The following is a 23,540-nucleotide window of genomic DNA, read 5'->3' as shown; positions in this document are numbered from 1 at the left end:
ATATTAAACCTTCCACACCAAAAAAATAATCAGTGAAAGAGCTTTGGTAACCTAGTACATAATTAGCTTTGTGTAAATATTTTGCAAACATCACTCTCCCCAAAAACCCCTATATACCACATGTATATTTATATAATAATATACAGAGTTCCTGAGTAAATCCTTAAATCTGATTATTCAGAAGATTTGGCAAAATATTTAACTTCATATTACTAAAAATAGATTTTTAAAATAAACATTCAATGAAGGCATTAAAATAAATATGGAATGTGTCTGAAAATAATATACTACCAAGAACATTCATGAGTAACAAATAATAGGTTTTTTTATATGTAAGTGCATACTATGTTATATTGTACTGGTTTTAACCCCACTGAGGAACCAATAAATCTAATTTCTAATCCTGAGCACGTTTTCTAACACCTGCTAATGTGCACTTCCATGCAGTTCACACTGCAAAGCTACTAAAGTCCACTTTTTTAGTGGCAAAACCAAAGTGGACAATTCTGTGGAAAAGCTCAGCTCATACTGGTTTTGCTGGAAACTGAACTGGCAGCACAAAACTCTCTCAAAAGCAGCACTGAACACTGATTATTCCTGTGAAACAGAGATAACCTGTCCCAAAAAAACACCACCACAGCAGTGTGGATTGCTCCTGACACAGTGATGGGGTGCAAACTACTCAGTGATCACTTTGGCTCTGGAAAGAACTACACATGGTGCAAAAAATAAAAATAAAACAAACCCTGAATGATTACTGAGTACCTTTAAATATAGTAAATTGTCTCATTAGCCAAAAAAAAAAGAGAACTGAGTTTTTCCAGACTCTGGTCCTGGCTGGGCTCAGAGCTTTGGGTAAGCACAGGAGGAAAGCTCAGCTCTTGCTCAGCTCCCCTGAACATCAAAATTTCTCAGCAGCAGACACCTGCAATATTCAACTGCACCAACACCACCACAAACTGTGTCTGCACACCAGAATCACAGTACCACTACTGCAGCACTGACCAGGCACCTTAATTAACCCTTTTTTTTAATTAACCCCTTCCTGACATCCTGTGAAATCCACCTCTGGCGGTGCTGGGCAGGACCTGAGCCCTTCCCTCCCCATCCTCGGCTTTCCGTTAATTATCGGCGATTATTCCAACATCTTCCTCTCTTCCTCAGCTTTTTCACTTCCTCTGCTTTCCTGCTCCAGGCTGCTTTTTTCCTGGCTGCTCGTGCTTGAAGAACAAGGCTCTTGCAGGAGGAGTTGTTGGTCTTCAGGTCCAGCAGGACGGGATTTGGGCAGGGTCAGCTGCAGCGCGCACCAGAGCGCGGTGCGAGCCCTGCGCGTGGCTCCAGCCAGGGCTCGCAGGGCCGCTGCCAGGGCCAGCACATCTGCAACAACAGGGAAAGCTCATCAGTGGGCAAGCCTGGAAATGGGACTGCCAGGTTTTGATTTCCCTTTCTATGATCAGGTCTCTGGTGCTGAGATGACCCCGAGGTGTTAGAAAGTCTTTTTTCCCAGCCCCATGACGAACAGGAAGACTGAATTCCTCAGCTCTCGTTCTCAAGGTTGTTTATTTTCTCTTATCTAATACATTCTCTCTCTGACCTGCTGAGATCTGACTGGCAGGTCAGTTCATGGCACACTGACCACCTTCAGGGCAGTGTTATCTTTTTATACTAAAAACTATGTGTACTTTATTTACAATAATTTTCCAATACCTATCACCTATGTTAGAGAGTCTGTCTCTAAACCAATCCAAAAGTGCCACCACTATCACAGCAGAAGATGGAGGCTAAGAGGAAGAAGGAGAAAGACACAACACACCCAGATTCCTCCATCTTGCTTCTTGAACCCCCATTCTAAATCCCCAAAATTCTACTTTTCCACCCTGTGATAAATTCACTATCATTCTACTCAAACTCTCGTGGCTTGTAACTCCTCACACAGAGTTGGGAATTGTTTCCATGGGCTTAAATCAAAGGCACAGGTGGTTTTGACTCTGTGCCAAGGTCTCTGAGCCCCCTGCCAGGGTCTCGAGTCCTCCAGGGCAGCCAGAGCAATGTCCTGGGTTCCAACATTTCTACCTCTTGCGAGGTCAGGACTGAAGGCACTTGAGACAATAGCTCATGTTTAGACTTAGATGTTCTTTAGTTCTTATCTGTGTCACAGTCTCACAGCAGTGAGTTCTGCAGCCTTTCATTAACAAGGCACAAAATGGCCAACTATCTCTTGTTACAAGGTCTTTTAAGGCTAAACTTTCCAATTAAGAAATGATACCTAAATTATTTTCACTTTTAACGCAACAAGTAATCACTCAAAGTCCGAAATATGGACTTTTCTGTGCAATGGCACAAAACCACCCAAACCCATGGAGAAGAAGGTGAAGAAGAAGGATCAGCCTCCATCCTAAAACCTCCCTCTTGCTTTATATCTATTACTGTATTCTAGAACCTTAAACTCTGAGTTTCCCACCCTGTGATATCACACACTTCTATTCAAACTCCACACCCACAATCCCAGTTCTATCATTCCATTTTGGAAGCTTCTCCACGGCCTCAGGTCAAATGCAGTGCTCTCTCAGGGGTCAGTGCCTGGCACCATAGAAAGGCTATAACTCCCAGCATCCAGAACTCTAACACACTATTAATTTCTTTTTTTAAATCAATAATTTGTTCAACTCACAGCCCTGAGCAAATTGTGCTCCAGGAGCAGCTGAGCTGCACCGCTAATGACAGCTGCAACATCTCACGTGAATTGTTTGTGCAAAAAGGATCCACAATGCTGCAAAAGGCTCCAAAATGCTGGTGGACACTGGGCAAACTGGGCTGCTGAGGCTGCAGGCAGTTTTCTGATTTTGCAGGAAGAAGGGAACACTGATTTTTGGATGGGTGAGTAAAGGCACAAAGATCTGGTCAAATATAGAAATGAAATCTTAAAGCAGCTCCACAGGGGATTTATTTGCAAGTGCAAATCCTGCAAGGCCAGGGATTGCAAACCTGCCCATTTCCAGACAAAACTGCTGCTACTGCAGCCTTTCAGACAGAAACATTGATGAAATCTAGGACTAAGTGGACCAAACTTCTCCGGGAATTCAGGAGGAGACGGGGTCTCACCAAAACCTGTAACTCAACAGGAGGGACCAGGACCTGCTGATGCCATAACTCATTGTAACAGATGACAGAGCTGTTATTTATAGTGTTGGCAATATTTAGATGCTGTATTGGCATTAAATCTAATCATAATCATCCACTTAACCACTGTGTCCTACTTCTCCTGCCTGGCCAAGAACGTTCCTTCTACCACTCCCGACTCACACCTGGAATTAAACTCACATGAAAGTTTTAGGAGTTATTTTTAAAAGCCAGTTTGCATATAGGACTATTGTTTTAACGGCATGACATTTTACATTCATTTTACATTTTAATTTTGACACCTGAATTGCAAAAATTTTTGATTCTCTTTCCAGCTTATCACAAGAGCAGCTATTCCACAGCCAAAGGAACTTCACTGTCCTCACTTCAGCACTAAGGAGTGAATTCCTCTTTGGTTCTGAGACCCAGGTATTTTCTGAAGAAAAATAATATCATCTTTAACTCCAAACTTTAAATTGCCACATTTACTGCTGCTACAGGTTATTCCGGCTTTACTTCAATGGAATTTGGGAAACATGGAATGTCATTCCTGGTGGGTTTGTTATTTAGGTAAGGTAGACAATTGTTTTGCACAACACTGGCAATTTTTTTATTATTTTGTAAGCTAAACAGAAAAGAAAGTTTAGCCATACCAGGAAATAATTCTACCTGCCTAAAACTGAGCACATTTTTGCTTTTAAACCAATTTTAAGCAATTTATGGTTATATAATGTCACTGAGGAGTTTTTACAGTTGTCTTCTAGTCAAGAGGAAAAAATAGCGATTTTTTAAAAATAGTAACAGGAAAACAAAAAGAAAAATCCAATAGAACTCAAAGTAATTTAAAGTCTTAAAAAGTAACAAGAGTGTATTTGCAAACTTCCTTGCTGAAGTGACAAGAATTGCTGGGTATTGCAAATTTACATTTTTAGGTGTAACACACTCACAATTAAACCCCTGGAAAAGCTCTGAGTGCTGCAGCAATGGGCAGCATTACCTTTCTCATTGTTGCAGCGTGGCCCCCCGTGACTCTGGGGGTTTGCAGCATTCCCAATCTCCTCCTTCCGACGTGCCTGGGTCACCTGAATGGCTTCCAGGTGCAGCTCCAAGGTCCTGGAGATGTTCTTGTGCAGGGGAGCACCACAAAGCCTCTCCATTCTTCCTATCAGGGCGAGCACCTGGCAGAAAACTCAAGCTATTGTTTCATGCTCTTGCTTGCTGTACAAATATAACTTTTCTACTTTCAGACTTTGCAGCTACTCTAAGTTCTCCGCTCTTTCTGTAACTGAAGGCTGCTTTCACAGATTTCTGAAAGTCTTATCTTGATTATTTCCCACAATCACCCCCCTCTCAAATTTAGTAAATACCCTCACAAAGATCAAAGAGCAGCAGCACACCCCTTCATGATACAGAAACCTCTCACCATATAAAAGATGTACTGTCCCAGTGGGGAGCAAAACTAGAAGCAGACCTTTAATAGAGTCCATTCTAAAGCTATCATAGAAAACTAATAACCCTATTTTAATTAATCAATAACCTTTATCAAAGAAAAACCTAAGTACAGTTGAAAATTTAGTAAAATAACAATTGCAAAAAAATCACACCCACAAACAGTCCTGTATGCATTATCCACAAAGAGACTTCTAACCCCTAGAGATCACTTCATAACCTAAAGAAAATCAATAAAGCAATCAAAAAACATGACACCCCTCCAGCCTAGACTTCCCTTTCTATCAATAACTCCAAGAAGCTAACCTCTGGTTGGCTTCAATTTAAAAGACTATCCTCACAATTTAAAAGACAACTATTTTCATCGATTTAAAAGACTATTTTCTCAACATACCACTCCATCCAAAAAACCACCCCAAATTTCACCTTTTCAGTTCACAGAACCCACAGAGTCATGGGGTTGGAAGAGACCTTAAAGACCAGAGAGCCCAACTCAAGCCCCAACACCTCAACTAAACCCTGGCACTGAGCTCCACCGATCAGTTCCAACTATCAGTGAACCAGTTCCAACCATCAGCCAAAGAGAACCACTACAAAGCCACCAAACCCAATGAGATTGATGAGTAAACAAACAAATCCCAGCTTTGCTGATGAATAAACAGACAAATCCAGAAGAAGTGCAGGAGTACAGCCCCTGCAGGCAGACGCGGGCGCGCTCACAGGCCTGGTCGGTGAGCAGGCGATCCACGCATGATGGAACTCAACCACCAGTTCCAACTATCAGCCAAAGAGAACCACTACAAAACCACCAAACCCGCTGAGGCTGATGAGTAAACAAACAAATCCCAGATTTGCTGATGAATAAACCAAGAAATCCCAGGAGAAGTGCAGGACTGCAGGCGTACCCGGGCGCGCTGGCGGGCCTGGTCGGCGAGCAGGCGATCCACGCGGGATGGATTCACAGGGAGCCGTGGCACAGGGCTGGGGCTGGGCTGCCCTGGGAAGTGCCTTGCAAGGTCAGCCTCAGCCTGAAAGGGAAATAATTTGTCAGTGTGATGGCTTGAAGTGAGCACGATGCGCTCAATCTGGCTTTGGTGCTGTTTGGAATTTTCAAGCCGATTAAGAGTGAGGGCCCGATCGGCTTCTGAGGGCGTTGGCAGAAAAATATTCCCAAATATCACAGGATCCCAGAGTGGTTTGGGTTGGAAGGGACCTTAAAGCTCACTTTATTCCACCCCCTGCCATAAACATCTTCCACTATCCCAGGTTGCTCCAAACCCCATCCAACCTGGTCTGGGACATTTCCAGGCATCCAGGGGCAGCCACAGCTTCTCTGGGAACCTGTGCCAGCCCTCAGCACCCTCACAGTGCTTCAGCACCCAGCACCCTCACAGCCCTCACACCCACACATTCCTTCATTTTTCCATGAGGAAAATGCTAAACCACTGCTGGTTTAATCGCCAAACTCCTTGGACATGGATTGGCAACAGAATGATTTGGGTTGGGAAAGGACCTGCAACTTCCACTATCCCAGGGTGCTCCAAGCCCTGACCAGCCTTGGACACTTCCAGGGATCCAGGGGCAGCCACAGCTTCTCTGGGCACTCTGTGCCAGGGGCTCGCCACCACCACAGCAAAAATTTGTTCCCAAATCTAATCTAACCCTGCCCTCTTTTGGTTTGAAGTCATTCCCCTTGACCTATCACTACATGCCCTTGTCAGAAGTCCCTCTCCAGCTTCCTTGCAGGAATATTTCTCTAATTCAGCTCTCCCTCAGAGTTCAACACCTCTCACTGCTTCTCTCAAATGTCACATACTATGATGATAAAAAAAAAAAAAAAAAAACAGAAAACCAAACCAAAAAAAAAGACACCCCAGGTGATAGCAGCAGCATAAATCACATCTCAAGTGCATCAGGATGAACCCACATTTAACATAAACTGATACCAGCTCTTGAACCCAGAAGGTATTTTTTCTTTAACAGAAAATCTTTAAGACAACAGCCAAACCTCCACTGAGAAAGAGTGGCTTCGCCAGGGTCTAACACAGACAGTGACTAAACATCACAAACCTATTTTTGGGTAGGAAATTCTTACACTTGAGTAAAAAAGACACAGCTAGCAGTAGATTCCTCATCTCATTCCTTCTCCAGGGTACCATGGATGTAAGAGAGAGGGGTCAGGTGCTGCACTCAAGGCTAAGTCCACACTGTGCATATTTGTATGAAAAGTACATGGTGCAGTCCTTCTATTTTTGCTTTACTTATTATTATTTATTATAGTATTACTTATTATAATTTACTTATTATTATTATTATTTAGTCCTTGCCCTGACCTAACATGGATTACAAGAGCTGATTCCACCTGTACTCATCATCTGAGGAGCCTGAAAGGCATCCAGCAAAAAAAAAAATGGATGGAGAAAAGGTCATGGATTCATATAATGACACCAAGAAATTAAGAATTACAGTTAATAAGCAATTAACTAAGTGCACATTTAATATTGCAGACAATTCCTAACTTGTGGAAATGCTTTAAATGTGAGATCCCTGGAGAAGTGGGGTTTATGAAAGGAGACAGGTAAGCTGTGACCCCAAAGCAGCTGTTTCAGAGAGCTGGAAGGGCTGAGTGATTAAACAAGGTAGAGAGAATGAAATCAAATCCCAGGGGGAGTTTCTCTCTCCTTGCAGTCATCCCCTCCTGAGGAATGTGGCTTGGCTGCAGGAATGGGAGCCAGGCTGTAGCTTGGAGGACTGAGAACAGTTTCTCTCCTGTAACCACAAACCACCCTGAGAAACCCAGAGCAGCTCACTGGGATAAAACTGGAACACTTGGAATGGACCAGAGCAAGGGGTCAATTAAGCCAAAGACAAAAACTACGACTTGGTCTTTGCAAATGACTTAATTATCCCAAATCCTGCCTGAGAACAGGAGACAAACACTGGATCAAGAACCATCCCTTTCTCATTTCCAGAGCATTCCTGGAAGGCCAGAGAGGCAGAGAGGAATCTTGTTTAAAGGCATCCATGAGAACAACACAGGCACCTCCATTCACAATTCCAAAAGTCCATCAGCAAGGCCCCACAGCTGAGGACGGGAAGAAAAAGGGGTTTTCCAGGTGAAGTCTGCTCAGACACCTTTATCCAGTGACCTGGAGGCTTCTCACACATGGGAGTAGCACTCAGTGCATTATTAGAACCAGGGATTATGGTAAATTTATCTTTTGAGACCTGGCACAGAATTCAGGGATTTAACTCCTCTTGGGAAAGCTCTTCTGCTTCTTTAGAGCACAGAGTTCTCATTCCCAAGTGCAATACCCTCATTACCAGCGTGATCCTTCCCCTGCCAACAGTTCTGGGAGCGAGACTGAAGCAGGAAAGTGATCATAATAACAAGAGCATAAACTGAAATTCCCTTTGGGAACAAGAAAAATATTGTAGGTTTTCTCTCCAGACACACAGAGGGTGCCCAGATTAGTTATTTCATTTTCTTTCTAACAACAGCCATAGATTTACTACAACAAGAAAAAAAAAAAACAACAGAAGAGGAGAAAGCTGTGACTGTATCATGGACCGTAAAAACCAACCAAACAAAAAAAAATCAACACCAAAACAACAACAAAAAAAAAACCAAAAACCCAACAAACCAAAGAAGAAACGCCATAAAACTTTCTCTCTTAAAACCAGCCAAGTCTTTATCAGGAATCATCACCAGCTGTGCTTTACCTTCTTCCTCTCCTTCTCCAAAGCTCTCCACTGCTCGTAACACTCCTCCAGGCGGACGTGGAGCTCGTTAGCGGGGCCACTGCGGCTCCTGGGAGGCCTGAACTTGTTAAATGGGGCTGGAAAGGCAAAGCAGGGGGCAGGGATTTCCCCAGGGAACAGCTCACTCATGAAGGGACTCAAGGGGTTGAAATCATTGCCGTGAAAAAGATCAACGAGGTCCGAGAACGGAAACGGCGGCGGAGGGAAACTGAAAGTGTTTGCTGATGGAAACAGCTGGTGATTAAATGGAGGGAAGCTGGGATTTTGCTTCAAATCAGACATGAATGGGAAGGAGGGAAGCAGAGAAGGATTGATGAAGTCTGACAAGCTGCCACCGCTCTGCTCGTGCTTTTTCGGAAACGCGTTGAAGGACGGCGGTTTGGGGCCGTAGATCCCAAATGAGGGATCCAATTCCTTCTACCTCTTCTGTCATCTTTACTGCCACTTTCCTGGCTCTGCCTCTTTGGGAACCTGTGGTGTTTCTCAGCAGGGTCTTCACCTGCAGGTTTCTGCTGCCCAAGCCAGTCGGGTGAAAATCGAACGGGGAATTTGCGGCGCCGCCCATCCTTGTTGACCCCGGCATCCTCCTGGGACCTTCCAATGTGCCTCATCTGCTTCTGGCCCTCTGAGATGAAATGAGGAACCCCCAAGTGACTGGAAACTCCATTTGATGTCCGTAACCTCCCATCTTTCCTGGGAGGGAGGGTGGGAAGGAGCTGGGAGTAGAAGGAGGGCTGTGGGAAAGGCTGGTGGGTGGGAGAGCCCCCAGACATGGTGGAAACCCCTGATGAGGACTGGGGGCTCGTTGCCATTTGTTTTCCATATGGAATTTCAGATGCAGCTGCCAGACTGCTCCCATCCAGCCATGCACACCCCTGGTATGAGGAGTAATTCCCATTTTGCACAGTGTTTTTCACAGATAAATCATAATCAGCTGCTTGAGGAGAGCTTTCCTTAGGGCCCATATTCACTTTACACTCATTATTATTATTATTAAAAGCTTCCCCCAAAGTAAAGCCACAATGGCCATTTTGCACATGGCTTTCCTGGGGTTTTCTGCCTGTTCCCCAGAAAAGGTGTTTTCCTTTGGGGGTGGGTTGAGAAAATGAAGGGATGGATGGACAGGTGACTGCAGTTTGTGAGCAGCTGGGAAATTCTCGTATCTCTTAGGGAACAGGTGGCTGTCCTGCGGTACTTTATCCCAAGAGTTATCACCAGGCTGATTGGAAAGATCAGGGGAATACTTAGTTTGTCCTTGAGCATAATTTTTCAGAGCTTTTCCTCTTTTCCAAAACTCCTTCTGGGCACTGGGGCTTTCTTTCATCTTGTTCCGAGCAGAAAAAGGGCTAAAACTGGACCCACATTTTTCATAATCTCCATTTAACCTCCTGTGCTCATAATGCTGGTTCCAGCCCCCATTTGGGAAGGAAAACCCTTCCTGGGGAGCTGTGGTGCTGCTCTGCAAGGAGGAATTGTCAGGGTTCCTCAGGGCACTGCTGGGATGAGCACGGGGAGAGAACCAAGACTCGAGGAGCTGAAGGTCCCCCAAACCTCTGTGCAGCATCTCCACCTCAGGAGGCTCCTGCAGGGGTTCCTGCTGGCAGCTGGAGCCCAGCAGGTTGGGAAAATCCTTGGGTGGGACCCAGTGCTGAGCTGGCAGCCCTGGGAACTCTCCATTGCTGCCCAGGTCAGGTGCCCACACAGGGGGGAACAAACTTGATAGAGAATTCCTGGAACAGAGTTAAACCAGCCTCCCGTCAGGATGTAAAACACTTCTTTCTTTAAAATAATTCACACATCATGTGTTATATTATTGACCAGCCATGCACAGCTCTCCCCAGAAATAGGAGGAATATTCCCAACTGCAGCTGAGCAAGTGCTCTGTGAAATCTCATCACCCACACTGTTTATGCTGCATGTTCAGAAATGCAGACTTTATTTGGATTTATTAAATATCTCAGATTCCACTGCATTCAGTCAACTCCCTACTGGTTAAAATTAATTATCATCTTTTTTTTTCCCACCTCAAATGCTGTAAAGCTGATGGAAAACTTTTTTAAAATTGCATTTTTAACAGTTCAGCATTGTTGCTTTGGTTTTTTTTTTACTGGCAAATGAACAGAATGGAAGTAAATGAACTTCCACATTTTAAGGGGATTTCAAAGGCTGTCATTACTCAACTCAAATAATTAAAAATATGTATCATATCTGTGTGACAATGGGCATAAAAACCAGATATATATATATATATATATAAACCATAATCAGAACCCTCAGAACAAACTCACCAATCTGTAGCTGGCTCTGGCTTGTTTGGCTCCTCTAAAATGCTCGACACCAACCCAAACACATCAGGGCCATTGCCAGAGTAAGAAAGGTTTATTGGTGCCCTGAAAAAAAAAAAACAACAAAAAAAGACTAAAGTAAAAGTTTTAAATAAGTAAAACTTAAAGTTTTCTCCTAAACAAAACAGACAAAAAGAATCTCAAACCTTCATTTCAGCAGCATTTTTTAGTTGTTCTGAATTTAATGTATCCTCAGCATCCCTCTATAGAAATCCCTTCCTGCATTTGTGAATTCTAGAGCCCAAGTGAAGTAGAATTATTTTCCTTCTTGTTTCAGAGACTTTCCAAGCAGCAAAAATTTTCCTTTCTTTCCACAACAAAAACCTGTTTCATGGACATTCCTTCAAACCCTGACTGTCTTGTTTAGAGCATAAATAGAATCACTATTCTCAAAGTCTGGAGCACTCTACCTACTGCCAAATAATTCAAAACCTATTATGTTAATCTCAAAAAAAAGAATTATATGTAAGTTATATATATTTAAATTGAACCACTTTTCAATCCCCTTTGGACAGGTCAAAATTTTACTAAATATTTCTGGTAAGCACCCAAGGTTTCCAACCATTTTTAAACAAACCCAACTTTTTACTTCAGATGCAAGATTAGATTTTTATGGAGTTTTTTGTAATGACTCCTGACTCTTCCTCACAAGTCAATTACAAAGCTCTCCTTCCCTCCATCCTCATTATTTTGCTCCAAGAAACTTCCCCTCCCCTCCTCACCTTCCAGGGTCCCTGAACATCTCTGAGATTTCCTGGTCCCACCTTACCCAAACCCCCTTGGCTGCCACACAATTGCTCCCTGACTTTGCTGTTTAACAGAGACCATAAAATGTGGGACAAACTCAAAAAAAAAAATCACATTTTTAATCTCTTGCCACTGTGAAAATCACACTCTGCTGGCTTTTCAGATCTCACCACAGTTTCACCTCTAACTCAGTCCCTGATTTACCCCATGGCTGCTCAGTTTCCTCTCTAAGGAACAACCTGAATTTAATTTAGGATGCACAGAATTGCAAAGGCTCTTGAAAACGTTTTGTGAATGCAGAACTGATATTTGATAAGCACATCTGTTATGTGTCTTGGTCAAATAGCAAAGTTTTCTCTTTCCTTTTTTTTTTTAAAGAAGATCTCAAGAATTTTGAATATCCACAAGCTCTGAATGGGTGTAGACATGGATTAACCCTAATTCCTTTGTTTTTAAAGCTACCTTGCAATAATCTAAAGGCTGCTTTAAGGAAAATACTGTATATTTTAATTGGCAAGTTGCCACTCCTTGCTTAAATTAACTCTCACAGCTGACACCAAAGCTGTGTAATCTTTTATTAAAAAATAAACATCACTCTGACACTTCTCACTGAAAACCAGCAAAAAAATTAAGGTTTTTTGCAATCATTATCTTATTTAACTGCTACCTTTCAGCACCTTGTGAGCCAGTATACTCCACTTTTTCCCAGCTTCAGATTTTGCCTTTCTTATTAAGCAAATGATACAAAAAATGCAGTAAGGTACTAGAAATGCTCATTAAAAGAGCATTTTATCATCAGAAGCTGCTGTGTCAGTCTCTATCACCCAATCAAAAAGTCTCTATCACCCTCCAAAAAAGGCAATATTCTGTCACTGGGCTTTAGGATGGAAAAAGGAAAACCCCACACACTTTATTTCACAACCTCAGTAATAACCACCACAGAGCAAAGAAAATCTGCTGAGTTTCCAGAGATGCCTGAAACTCTCCCCAAAAAATATCCCGAATCTCCACCCCACTCGCTAACTTCGAAAGCTGATCCTCTCTAATATCATCCCAATCGTTAAGAAGCTGTGAACCAGCACTGGCCTTTCAAGCTAAAGAAAGAGGGGACCCCCCCTCCTTAATGATCTGCCTCAACTGAACCCCAGCCCCTGATTTGTTCCCATGCTCACTTCATGGCTCACTTCCTCTTGAATCATCCAACCCAAACCCCTGTCATTTATATCAATAAATCCCCCCTCTAACAAAGCACCCGTGGCTCCAAGCACTACCCCTGAACCTGACCATGAACTTCAGCCTCTTGGACCAATTTTCAAGCCCATCCTTCCTAGGAATCCCACAAATCCTCATCTCAGTAACATTCACAGCCCCCTCCTACTACCATCCCTGGGTAACCAGTGAATTCCTAACCCACTCTCAACCCTCCAGCTATGGTTTGTTAACTTAGTTACAAAACAACTAATAATACCTCTAGACAAAAAAAAAAGGACACAAATGGGCCCTGATTTTAATAAAAGAATAATAAAAGAAGATAAAAAAAGAATAATAAATAGAAAGATAATAAAGAATAATAAAAGGAAGATAATGAAAGAATCCCAGTGACCCAGCAGCCCCAAGGCCCCAGCAGGGATGCTGATACCTTTTTTTAGGGCACTCCTGGAAGGCAGTTTGGGGTCCAAAATCCTCAGCACATCCCAGCCAGTCCCTGCACAGCTGGGAGGGCTCTGGGGGCGTGGGGGGACTGGGGACTGCTCCCAGGAATGGGGAGAACAACTGGGTGTCCATGGTTTGCCTCCTGCTATTCACCTGCATGGAATAGAAAAAAAAATGTTATTTAATACTAGATTTTCATCTAATGAGCAGGAAAGGCAGCAAAGCAAAGCTTTGCTTTTGTCTCCTGAAATAAATGATTTTTTCAGCACTGCGTAACGTAACCGCGACAAAAGGATCAAGTTTAAATCATGTTTCTTTCCTCCCTTGCTTAAACTAACCCAAATCTGTCTTCCAAAAATAAATATGCAAATATCAGAGTTGACTTACTGCACAGAAAGAGGAATTCTCCACAGGTTTCACATTTTAGGTGTTGGTGTGGCACCTTCACAGCTCTATGGGAATGCACCTGTGCCAGGCAAACACATCCCCTCTGGAAAACAAGAGCCATCATCCCTGTTACAGCCCAAAAACCACAAAATATTCCAATGGAGAAGGGAGGGGCATCTGGGAACTCCAGAGAGCAAACTGTGGGTAAAGAAAAGTAACCCAGTACTGCTGCAGAAAGGAATATTACAAATAAATTATTTGTTCCCACGTTATTTTTATGCCAAGAAAGACTGGAACAGATGATATTTGAGGCCTCTTCCAACCTGGAATTCTCTGAATTTAATTTACTATTAATCCTTGGCCTACTGAGAGCTGTCCCAGACTCAGATCTCCATTCCTGGAGATTTTCTGAAAAGGTTGGACAGAAATATTCTCTGGTCATGTGTGTTCCTACCAAGAGCAGGGCAGAACAACCCTGCAGTGAACATTCTTAAACAAATAAATAAAAAAATAAAAAGTTTACACTGAGACTTTATCACTTGCTACAAACTGATTTTGCACACCCAAACCAATCCCTATTAAATAACAGAATTAGAAGCATCAGGACCCCATGGAGGCCACTGAAATACCCTGTAAAATTCCATATAAGCATTATAGAACCTATGAACAGTCTGGCAGTATTTATTTAACCAAATATTAGGTTAAATAAATACTAATATTAGGCCAAAATCCCACAAGAATTTAGCAGCAAACTCACAGCCCCTGGTCCTGTTTGGGGCTACCAGGAAGCAGCAGACAGAGAGAAATTCCTGCTCCTTGGCTAGAGAATAAAATACTTGTGCACAGATTAAAAATAGGGTCTGTAACAAATGGATTTGTGCTTTATTTCCAGAGCCATCCATCACTGCTGATGGGAGTTGTGTCTAAAGCCCAGGAGAAGAGGGACTTCATGTACCCTAGATAAGGCTCAGTGCTTCCAGAACACTGGAGCCTCTCCTTCCCCCCAGGCAAACACTAAATTCTCCTTTGGGGTTTACATAGCAGCCACTAACAAGGTGCAGGGAAAAAAAAAAAAAAGGGGGATGGAAACTCAGCAATAAAAAGCAATTCTTTAAATTAATTAAATTTAAACTCAGAAATTCAGAGTTAAAAAGCAATTAATTAAATGCTGCCTTTAAAAAAAAAAAAAAGAGGGGGAAAAAATCAAATTATTTAGTTTATTCCCCTGCAAATCCCAGGAAAGCCACTGGTCTTAATAAATTACCTTCACAAACAACAATAAAAAACTACATCTAAAGCCCAGACAGGTCTTTTGGACTATATTTTTTTTCATTCAAACAGTGAAGGAACAGGCAAAAAAAAAAAAACCTATTTACCAAAACCATTCACTATTTCCAAAAGCCTCTTTGGACTTAAATTCTCTTCCAAAGTTTTTTTTTTTTTTGAGGAGAAATACACGAGCACAATTTCATAAGTAAAATGTTAATGTTTCAGGTATAAATATATCCAAAATTAAACAGCATCAAAGCTATTAGACATTGATATTTCTGTGGTATCTGTGACATGAAAAAAGGAGAGATTTAGATCAGACATTGAGAGAAAGTTGTTCCACAGCTGCCATAGCCCTGGAAGTGCCCAAGGCCAGGCTGGAGCAACCTGGGATAGTGGAAGGGGGATATTGAGATGATTTTTAAGGTCCCTTCCAACCCAAACCATTCTGGGATTCTGGGATCTGTAAGATCGGTGAAAGATGTGTCTGAGACATTTTCCACATAGAGGATTCCAGAAAGGCAGCTGGAAACAGAGACCTGCACCTTGTGAAAATCCTCTCTCAGCCAGGATTCCACAGCAGGACACTGGCTGGAGCCCTGGCTGCTGAGAATTCAGATTTCTGTGCTGCCAGGCACTGACCCCCAAGAGAACACTGCACTGACCTGAGGCCCTGGAGAAGCTTCCAAAATGGAATGATAGAACTGGGATTGTGGGTGTGGAGTTTGGATAGAAGTGTGTGATATCACAGGGTGGGAAACTCAGAGTTTAAGGGTTTAGAATACAGGAATGGATATAAAGCAAGAGGGAGGTTTTGGGGTGGAGGCTGCTCCTCCTCCTTCTTCCCCTTCCTCCTCCTTCACCTTCCTCTCCATGGGTTTGGGTGGTTTTGTGTAATTGGATAAAAAGTCCCCATTGCAGCCATGGGTGGTTGGTTATTGGGTTAAAAGTGAAAATAATTTCAGGTGTCATTTCTGAATTGGACAGTTGATCCTTCAAAGGCCTTGCAGAGAGAGAGATGGGGCTCCATTTTTAGTTTGTTGGAGTGAAGCGCTGCAGAACTCAGGGTTTGTGAGAGTGTGACAAGGATAAGAACTGATAAACATCTGAGTGCCAACAAGAAATTCCATCTCACACATTTAATCCTGACCCTGGCAGAAAAGAAGCAGAATTGACAGACACTCCCATGTTGCTCCTCATCACTGGAAGGGTTTTGCTCCCAGAGATGTCCAGCAAAGCCCTGGAAGCAGTTCCAGACTTGTGGCTGTCATTCCCAGATGCCAGGAGCTGCTGGCAGAGCATGGGAGACCCCTTGGGCAGCCTGGAAGGAATTTTAGGAATTTTCATGGAAATCCTAAATTACGCCAGGTTTATGCACATCTGGGGGACTGGGACAGAATTACTTGGGTTGGGAATGGACCTGCAAGTCCACTGTCCCAGGCTGCTCCAAGCCCCATCCAGCCTGGCCTTGGGCACTTCCAGGGACCCAGGGGCAGCCCCAGCTGCTCTGGGATTCTGCACCAGGCTCTCATCACCCTTTAGGAAGGATTTCCTCCTCTTTATAGGTGAGAAGAGCTTCTGGCTCATATCAGATTAAGAGTTCTCTGAGAAAATATTTTATAAGCTGAGAAATACCATAACCACAGCTAAATATTGCTTTGTTTTACAATCAGAAATAACTGCTTTCACTGACATGAAACCCACCTGACAGAGCTCTTGATTTTCCAAAAAAGCATCAGAATTAGCCAAAAGCCTTTTTAGAATCAGTGATCCTAAAGCTGCAGGGTCTCCCTGCCCCAGAGCACTGCAAGAACATCCCTGCTAACACCAGTAAACAGCAGCACTGCAGCATTATCACATCCACACTGAGGGGATTCTGCTCCCATTCCTTGGCAGGGGAGCTATTTCCTGTTTATTCCTTGGGGTTTGTTTCTTGGCAGGATAAAGCAAGCACAAAAGCAGTGTTTTGTGGCTTTTTGAAGATTTTTAATAACTCCCACCTATGGATGTCTTAATCTGTAGCACACTGGGACTGCCTGACTCATTCAGGGTGCACTGCCAGGGATTCTCTGGGTAAAAAAAATAAAGTAAAAAAAAAAAAAAACCAAAACACAACAAAGCAGAAATCTCTAAATTTCTTGTTGTTGATTTCCCAGGAAATGAACCAGCAGAAGTAAACAAACAAAAAGGATAGAAAAAAAAAACCAAATTCAGGGGAGAAAATAGGTCAGTTATTCAGACCTCTTAATATCAGGGATAAAACTATAAAAATAGCAGATTACTGAAGACTTCCCTCTAAATCCTGAACTCTCATCATCAAAAAGATTTGTCACAGCAGCAAAAGGAAAGGTTCTTTTTCAGCAGCCAAAGAATCAAAACACTTTTTTTTTTTCCTGAGGAAAAGGAGCCAAGTCTGCCAGACCCCTCTTAGCTGGGTCAAAAGCACCTTAAAAAAGCACATTTTAAGGAGGGGGAATAAGGTGTGTGTTGTGGGAATAAAGGTAAATAAAATATAAATAATAATAAACAAATTAATACATTTATGAGGTGTTTGTTCAATACATGGGTTCTGCTGCCCAATTACAATTAAGAATATTCACAGGCTCACAGGCCATTTGGTTACTTTGTTTTAACACAAGCATCTGAATACTCATTTCATACTAATAAAGATTTTTGAGGGATTTTTTTTTTGTTTTGTTTTTTTTGGGTCCATGGTAACTTCCAGCAGTTGTTCTTCAGGACTTTGTGGTGACTCTGACCAAGACAAGAGCAGCTTGGGAGGATCTGCTGGATTTCCATGACCAGAGGAGGACTCTGACACAAGCAGGGAAAGCTGCTCCACCTGGGATGTAACATTCCCTCCAGGTGCTGAGGTTTTATTGTAATGTGCTTATTCACTATAAAACAAACCCCTCACACAAGTTTTTATCTCTGCTGCCCTGAAAAGACTCAATTTTGGACTCACCTGTGGCTGGCACTGCCCAGGGGTGGCACTTGGGCCATGGCCCTGTCATCAGCACCCAGGTTCTCTCCTCTGGAGTGCGCAGCATTGCGTGCAGGCTGGAATCAAGGCTCCTAAGGACCAACTTCTCCTGTTAAAAGCAACAAAAAAACCCAAAAAAGCAGTTAGCAGGTCTGCCAAAGCTGTATTTATACACAAAATCCATTTCTAGCTCCTCCAGTCCAGCCATCCCGACCCCGAGGCCAGATGGGGAAGTCCATCCTGCCAAGGAAGGGGTGATAATTCACTTGGGGGGAATTTTGGAAGGAGTTTTATCATTCTTGATGCTTTTAATGAAGGGATTGGACTGTTTTCAGGCTAAGAATGATTTATGGCTCAGATATACCCCAGTCTCAGAGGCTGTGAGATTTTAGAGGAGCAAGCAGTCGGCCATAGCTCAGAGTAGTCATAATTTCTTTGTTACAAGACAACATAGAACTTTCTAACCCAACAGACAAGCTTTAGCTATAGGGTTTATTTTGCTTTTCTAACCTATCACCTTTACTCACATCTCCTGCCCTGGGGATTCTTTTATCCAATGGGCTTTTGTCTCACATGCATAAATATATTTCTATTATAACTTCTAAACTCTCAGCTCACTCCATACAGCCACACCCCTACCTTATAAACCCTTCACCATCTTATCAGTACAGTTTCTCACTTATTTAAAGCATATTCTTTCTTACAACTATACAAACATAAACTTATGACTTTTCTACTTAACATCTGTGTAAGATGTAAATTTTATGTTTACATCAATCCAAGCTTCTTCCAAATCTACAAATCAAATCCTTCAGAGTCCATAGAAGTTTCTGGCTTTTTTTTTTTTTCAATTCCCACAGAGTTTGAGACAGGACTTTTGAATTGTTTTTGATGATGTGGTTTGTTTTTCTTACCTTTTGCATAGATAGGAAGGGTGAGTTTGGTTTACATCTTTACTGTATGGTTTAGAAGGTTACAAGACCCTTAGCTACCAAACTTTTTAAGGAGTTATTGACTAATAAAACACTGCTAACAAGGATATTTACATTTTTAACTTAAATGCATGAATCTGAAATGCAAGGAACTCTCAGAACTTTGGGCCTGTAAGACATGGCTTAGAATTAAACCCAGGATTTGATCTGAGACCTTGGAAAAGGCTCCCAAACTGAGGTGCTAGAAGGGAGAGTGCAGATTTGTAGTTTAAAGCAGAGAACATTAAGCTAAGTAAAGGAAACTTCAGAGGTTAAGATATAGAAAAAATAAAAGTAGTTACAGAAGTTTATAATACAATACTGTAGGTTTGTGTGTTATAACATGATGGCCAAGAAAGCTTACACTGTAGCATGGGTCCAAAAGATGAAATAGTTAAAGATCAAATCAAAAACATAAATATCCAATTGGCAGTGGTTTATTGGTCAGTAAGTCCTTAAAAAGTCTTGTAACTAAAAGTCTGGTGACCTTCTGAATCATGCAGTGAAGATGTGAGCCAAACTCACCCTTCCTGCCTACTTGGAAGATAAGAAAAACTGCACCATCAAATACAATCATTCAAATAGATCATCAGATACATCCCAAATTCCTTCCAAAATTCCCCACAAGTGAATTATGAGAGTCAGGCATTGGATGGCAGGGAAGTGCTGGAATCCACTCCCATCATCCCTGGTGGAATCATCACCAGAGCTCTAAAGGCACCTGAATGTGACACGTGGGGACAGGGCTGGACTCGGTGACCTGAGAGGTCATTTCCAAGCTGAACAATTCCCTGCTCCCAAGAGCACTCCAGGTGGAATGCTCTGACTCCAAAATCCTTCAACTTTGACCCGTTACAGCACAACCTCCCTGGGACAAGGGACTGTCCAGCTGTCCCCTGCCACACAGGTGACACTTGTCAGGACACAGCAGCAATGTCCCAGGTGAGAGAATCAACGCCCTGCACAAACCGAAGGCTTCATCTTCGCTCAGTCAGGGCTTTGAGGCAGTGCAGCTTTTGTGATTAAGATAAATCAGGATAAATTTCACAGCAGTCACATTATGATAAATTCACCAAACCAGACAAAGCAGCTGCTCCTGTCCTAAAGGAAGGAGGTGATGTCAGACTGCTGGAACCCTGATTACTGAGAATTTCAGATTTCTGTGCTGCCAGGCACTGACCCCCAAGAGAACACTGCACTGACCTGAGGCCCTGGAGAAGCTTCCAGAATGGAATGACAGAACTGGGATTGTGGGTGTGGAGTTTGGACAGAAGTGTGTGAGATCACAGGGTGGGAAACTCAGAGTTTAAGGGTTTAGAATACAGGAATGGATATAAAGCAAGATGGAGGTTTTGGGGTGGAGGTTTCTTCTTCTCCTCCATGGGTTTGGGTGGTTTTGTGTAATTGGATAAAAAGTCCCCATTGCAGCCATGGGTGGTTGGTTATTGGGTTAAAAGTAAAAATAATTTCGGTGTCATTCTTAACTGACAGTCGATCCTTCAAAGGCCTTGCAGAGAGAGAGATGGGGCTCCATTTTTAGTTTGTTGGAGTGAAGCGCTGCAGAACTCAGGGCTTGTGAGAGTGTGACAGAGATAAGAACTGATAAACATCTGAGTCCCAACAAGAAATTCCATCTCACACATTTAATCCCAGCCCTAGCAAAAAAAGAGCAAAGACTCCACATCCCATTGTGGCTGATGCCCTCCATCCTGCAGCACCAAGGATTTGGCTGATCTGATGTCCAGCCTGGATTTTGCTCCCAGAAATGGGAACTCACCACATCAACCTTTTATCAGCTGTTTTTCTCTCAAGGCACCCCTTACCATGCACATTATTGACCTGGTTAATCATTACCTCTGTGCCACAACCCCTCTATTTGCAGCTTCAGAAGTGGATTTCACAAAGCACTCAGGGATAGCCTGACACTCAAACAACAATCCATTGATCTCTCTGAAACAGGAACCACCTGAAATCATGGGAAACTCCCACACTGCTGCGGGTACTGCATTTGGAATCACAACCCACTCAGAGTCCAAGTGAAGCTTAAAATTCACACAGGTGCTCAAAACCCGCTCTGGGTGCTGCTCCTGCGCTCCAGCCTCCTTCAGAAAAATGGAATTTCTGTCTGTGGCTGCCACAAAGAGATGCTTCTTGCACTGGTGGGAAATAAAGAGGGGATTTCAGGGAGGAAATGGGGAAGACCTGAGAACTTCCAACCACACTACAAGCTCCAGAATCAGGTGCCAAGTTTGAAGACCCACATTTGTCTCTAACACATCTTTTTTTTTTTTACTTATTTTATATTTAGGCCTATCTGCTTTACAAAGCTACATGGCAGAAAGGTTTTGGGGATAAGAGATTCCAACCAGCTCCTCAATTCCACCCTGGAAAGAAGGCAGTGAGATCTTTGTCAGGTGCCTCTTCCTGAGCCAATGCCCACCCAAACACACAGAACACTTCTGCAACATTGCTATTAAAGCTTCTAATTCATAACCTCTCCGCTGACTGAAATTCTTGCTTTAGTTTAAAAAAAAATATAATAATTTGCCAGCAGATAGTTTAGAAACAAAGCCCTGCTCAGCCATTCATTTAAACTATTTTAAAAAGTTACTCATATTGTTTTTCATGATAGATCTTATGGCTCTACACACTCCTAATTGCTGTCCAAAGCCACAAGTACTCTGAACACTCCACTCCCACTATTTCTAAGTATTTTACTCATTAGTTACCCTGAAGTTTCACTTTTTTTATGCAGGCTCTATGAAAATGTAAGAGAATGGAATTCACCTTCACTTACAATTCCTGTCACATGTCACACTCCATTATCTCCTGGCAGTCCCAGGAAACACAAGGGAATATTAAACAAACAGGTAATGAGATTTTACTGGACTTTCACTCACTTTAAAGTCAAATAATCCAAAGGCACTACAAGTGCCTGACTTGTAGATATTGCCCTGTGCTGTAAAACAGGATTATTGGTACTAAAATAAACCTTTTTGTTCAGGAATATAAAATTCCAGCTGGAGTTACAAAATATTTCTCCCAATTCATTCTGACCTATCCAGTACAGTTTAAACTCCACTAAATCAAACTCTTTCCAAATATAGCTTAAAGCACACAAAAACGCTGAAATTATCCATTGCTGAACGGGGAAAACCCACACTTAATAAAGTTACAACTGGTGCAACACGTGGACAAATAAATAGAACATTTTAATCAGCTGTACAAGGATCAGGACACACTAAATATTATAAAAAAGTTTGTGTCTTAATTTCATTAGACTATTCAAATTAGATATAAAGCCACTTTTCCCAATTGATTTCCTCCTCCCTTTGTGAAATTAAGTCATAATTAGGTGTCCTCAGGACTACAGATTGGAACAAAACACGGTCACAACATCCCTTCAAACACCTAAACTGTTTCTAAAGAGAAACAGACTTGTTTTTAATGCTTTAATCAGCTGGTTGTGAAGTTACTACACATCTCAGGGCAGAGATGACAGCAAAGATTCCCACATTTCCTATTCACTTTGAGAAAGACTTTTAAAGCCTCCTGCTAGGAGACTCTGGTGCTCAGCACCACGAGGTACTTGGAGAAATCTGGGTTTTATCAGGCACTGGTATCGAAGAACCACCTGAAAGCTCTGAGAAACCACTGAACACTACTAGGAGAGTAACTCAGCACACTTTTCTTTGAACTACAACAACTTCAGCAAAGAAATCACTGGCCTGGGTAGTTTTCCAGCTGTTCAAACCACCAGCATCCCTCTGGACACCCTGAATTATCTTCTGGGCAGCCCAACCATCCCTCTGGACACCCCAAGTTAGTTATCCCCCCAGAAACCCCAAATTACCTTTTGGGCAGCCCAAGCATCCCCCGGACACCCCAAATTATCCTTCTGGAAGCCCGAGCATCCCTCCGGGCACCCCAAGTTATCACCTCCAGACATTGTGAGTTTGTTATCCCCCCCAGACACCCCAAATTATGCTCTGGGCAGCCCAAGCATCCTCCAGACATCCCGATTTATCCTTCAGGCAGCCAGAGCATCCCCCTGAACACCCCAAGTTAATTATCCCCCCAGAAACCCCAAATTATCCTCTGGGCAGCCCAAGCATCCCCCGGACACCCCGAATTCTCCTTCAGATAGCCCGAGCATCCTTCCAAGCACCCCAATTTATCCCTCTGGATACCCCGAGTTAGTTATCCACTCCGAGCACCCCGAATTATCCCTCTGGACACCTCAAACACCCATCCAGGCACCCCAAGCATTCCTCTGGACACCCCCAGTTTGTTATCCCCTCGGGACATCCCGAATTACCCTTCGGGCAGCCCGAGCATCCCTCCAAGCACCCCGAGCACCCATCCAGGCATGCCAAGTTATCCCCTCCGGACACCCCAAGCTTGTTATTCCCCGGGCAGCCCAAGCATCCCTCCGGGCCCCCCGAGTTTGTTATTTCCCCCGGACACGCCGAGGTGCAGAAACCTCATCCCGCATCCAGAGCCAACTTGCACCGAGACCAACCCGCGCAGCCGCCGGGTCCCACCTGCCATAGCCCGGCTGCTCTCCCTGCTCCCGGCAGAGATCAGCGAGAAAGGGGCGGCCGGAGGAGCCGCTGCCGGAGCCCGGCGGGGCCGTTCCCCGAGCCCGTCCCCGCTCACCCCGCGGTTACCACACGCGCTCCGTTGCCAGGCTATGGCAAAGCGCCTCCTCCGCCACCCTCCCGGAGCCGCGGGACAAGGCGGAAAGCAGCGGGAAAGCCCCGGGGCACGGCCCCGCCCTCGTCACCTCGCTGTCCCCGCCGTGTCACCTCGGGCTGTCCCCTGGGGCCGCCGACCCTCCCGGAGCGCTGCCCT

The 23,540-nt window shown here is 43.4% G+C and overlaps 1 protein-coding gene across 1 annotated transcript; it reads right to left on the bottom strand.

Annotated features, from left to right (window-relative positions):
- Window positions 1-250: 250 nt before the first annotated feature.
- On the bottom strand, window positions 251-23,540 carry LOC118684099 (meiosis-specific coiled-coil domain-containing protein MEIOC-like). Its single transcript, XM_036378802.1, is given in 11 exon segments — window positions 251-1,377; window positions 4,118-4,298; window positions 5,475-5,597; window positions 8,293-8,699; window positions 8,702-9,400; window positions 9,403-10,061; window positions 10,620-10,721; window positions 13,063-13,229; window positions 13,464-13,566; window positions 17,698-17,824; window positions 23,231-23,540. Coding segments are annotated over 8 exon segments (2,559 nt in total). The 5' UTR covers window positions 13,209-13,229; window positions 13,464-13,566; window positions 17,698-17,824; window positions 23,231-23,540; the 3' UTR covers window positions 251-1,135.

The sequence above is a fragment of the Molothrus ater genome, chromosome 1 (genome assembly GCF_012460135.2).
Source record: "Molothrus ater isolate BHLD 08-10-18 breed brown headed cowbird chromosome 1, BPBGC_Mater_1.1, whole genome shotgun sequence".
In the NCBI taxonomy this organism is placed as follows: domain Eukaryota; kingdom Metazoa; phylum Chordata; class Aves; order Passeriformes; family Icteridae; genus Molothrus; species Molothrus ater.
Note: the sequence above shows the minus strand (reverse complement) of the source record. Positions and strands in the feature narration are given on the sequence as shown.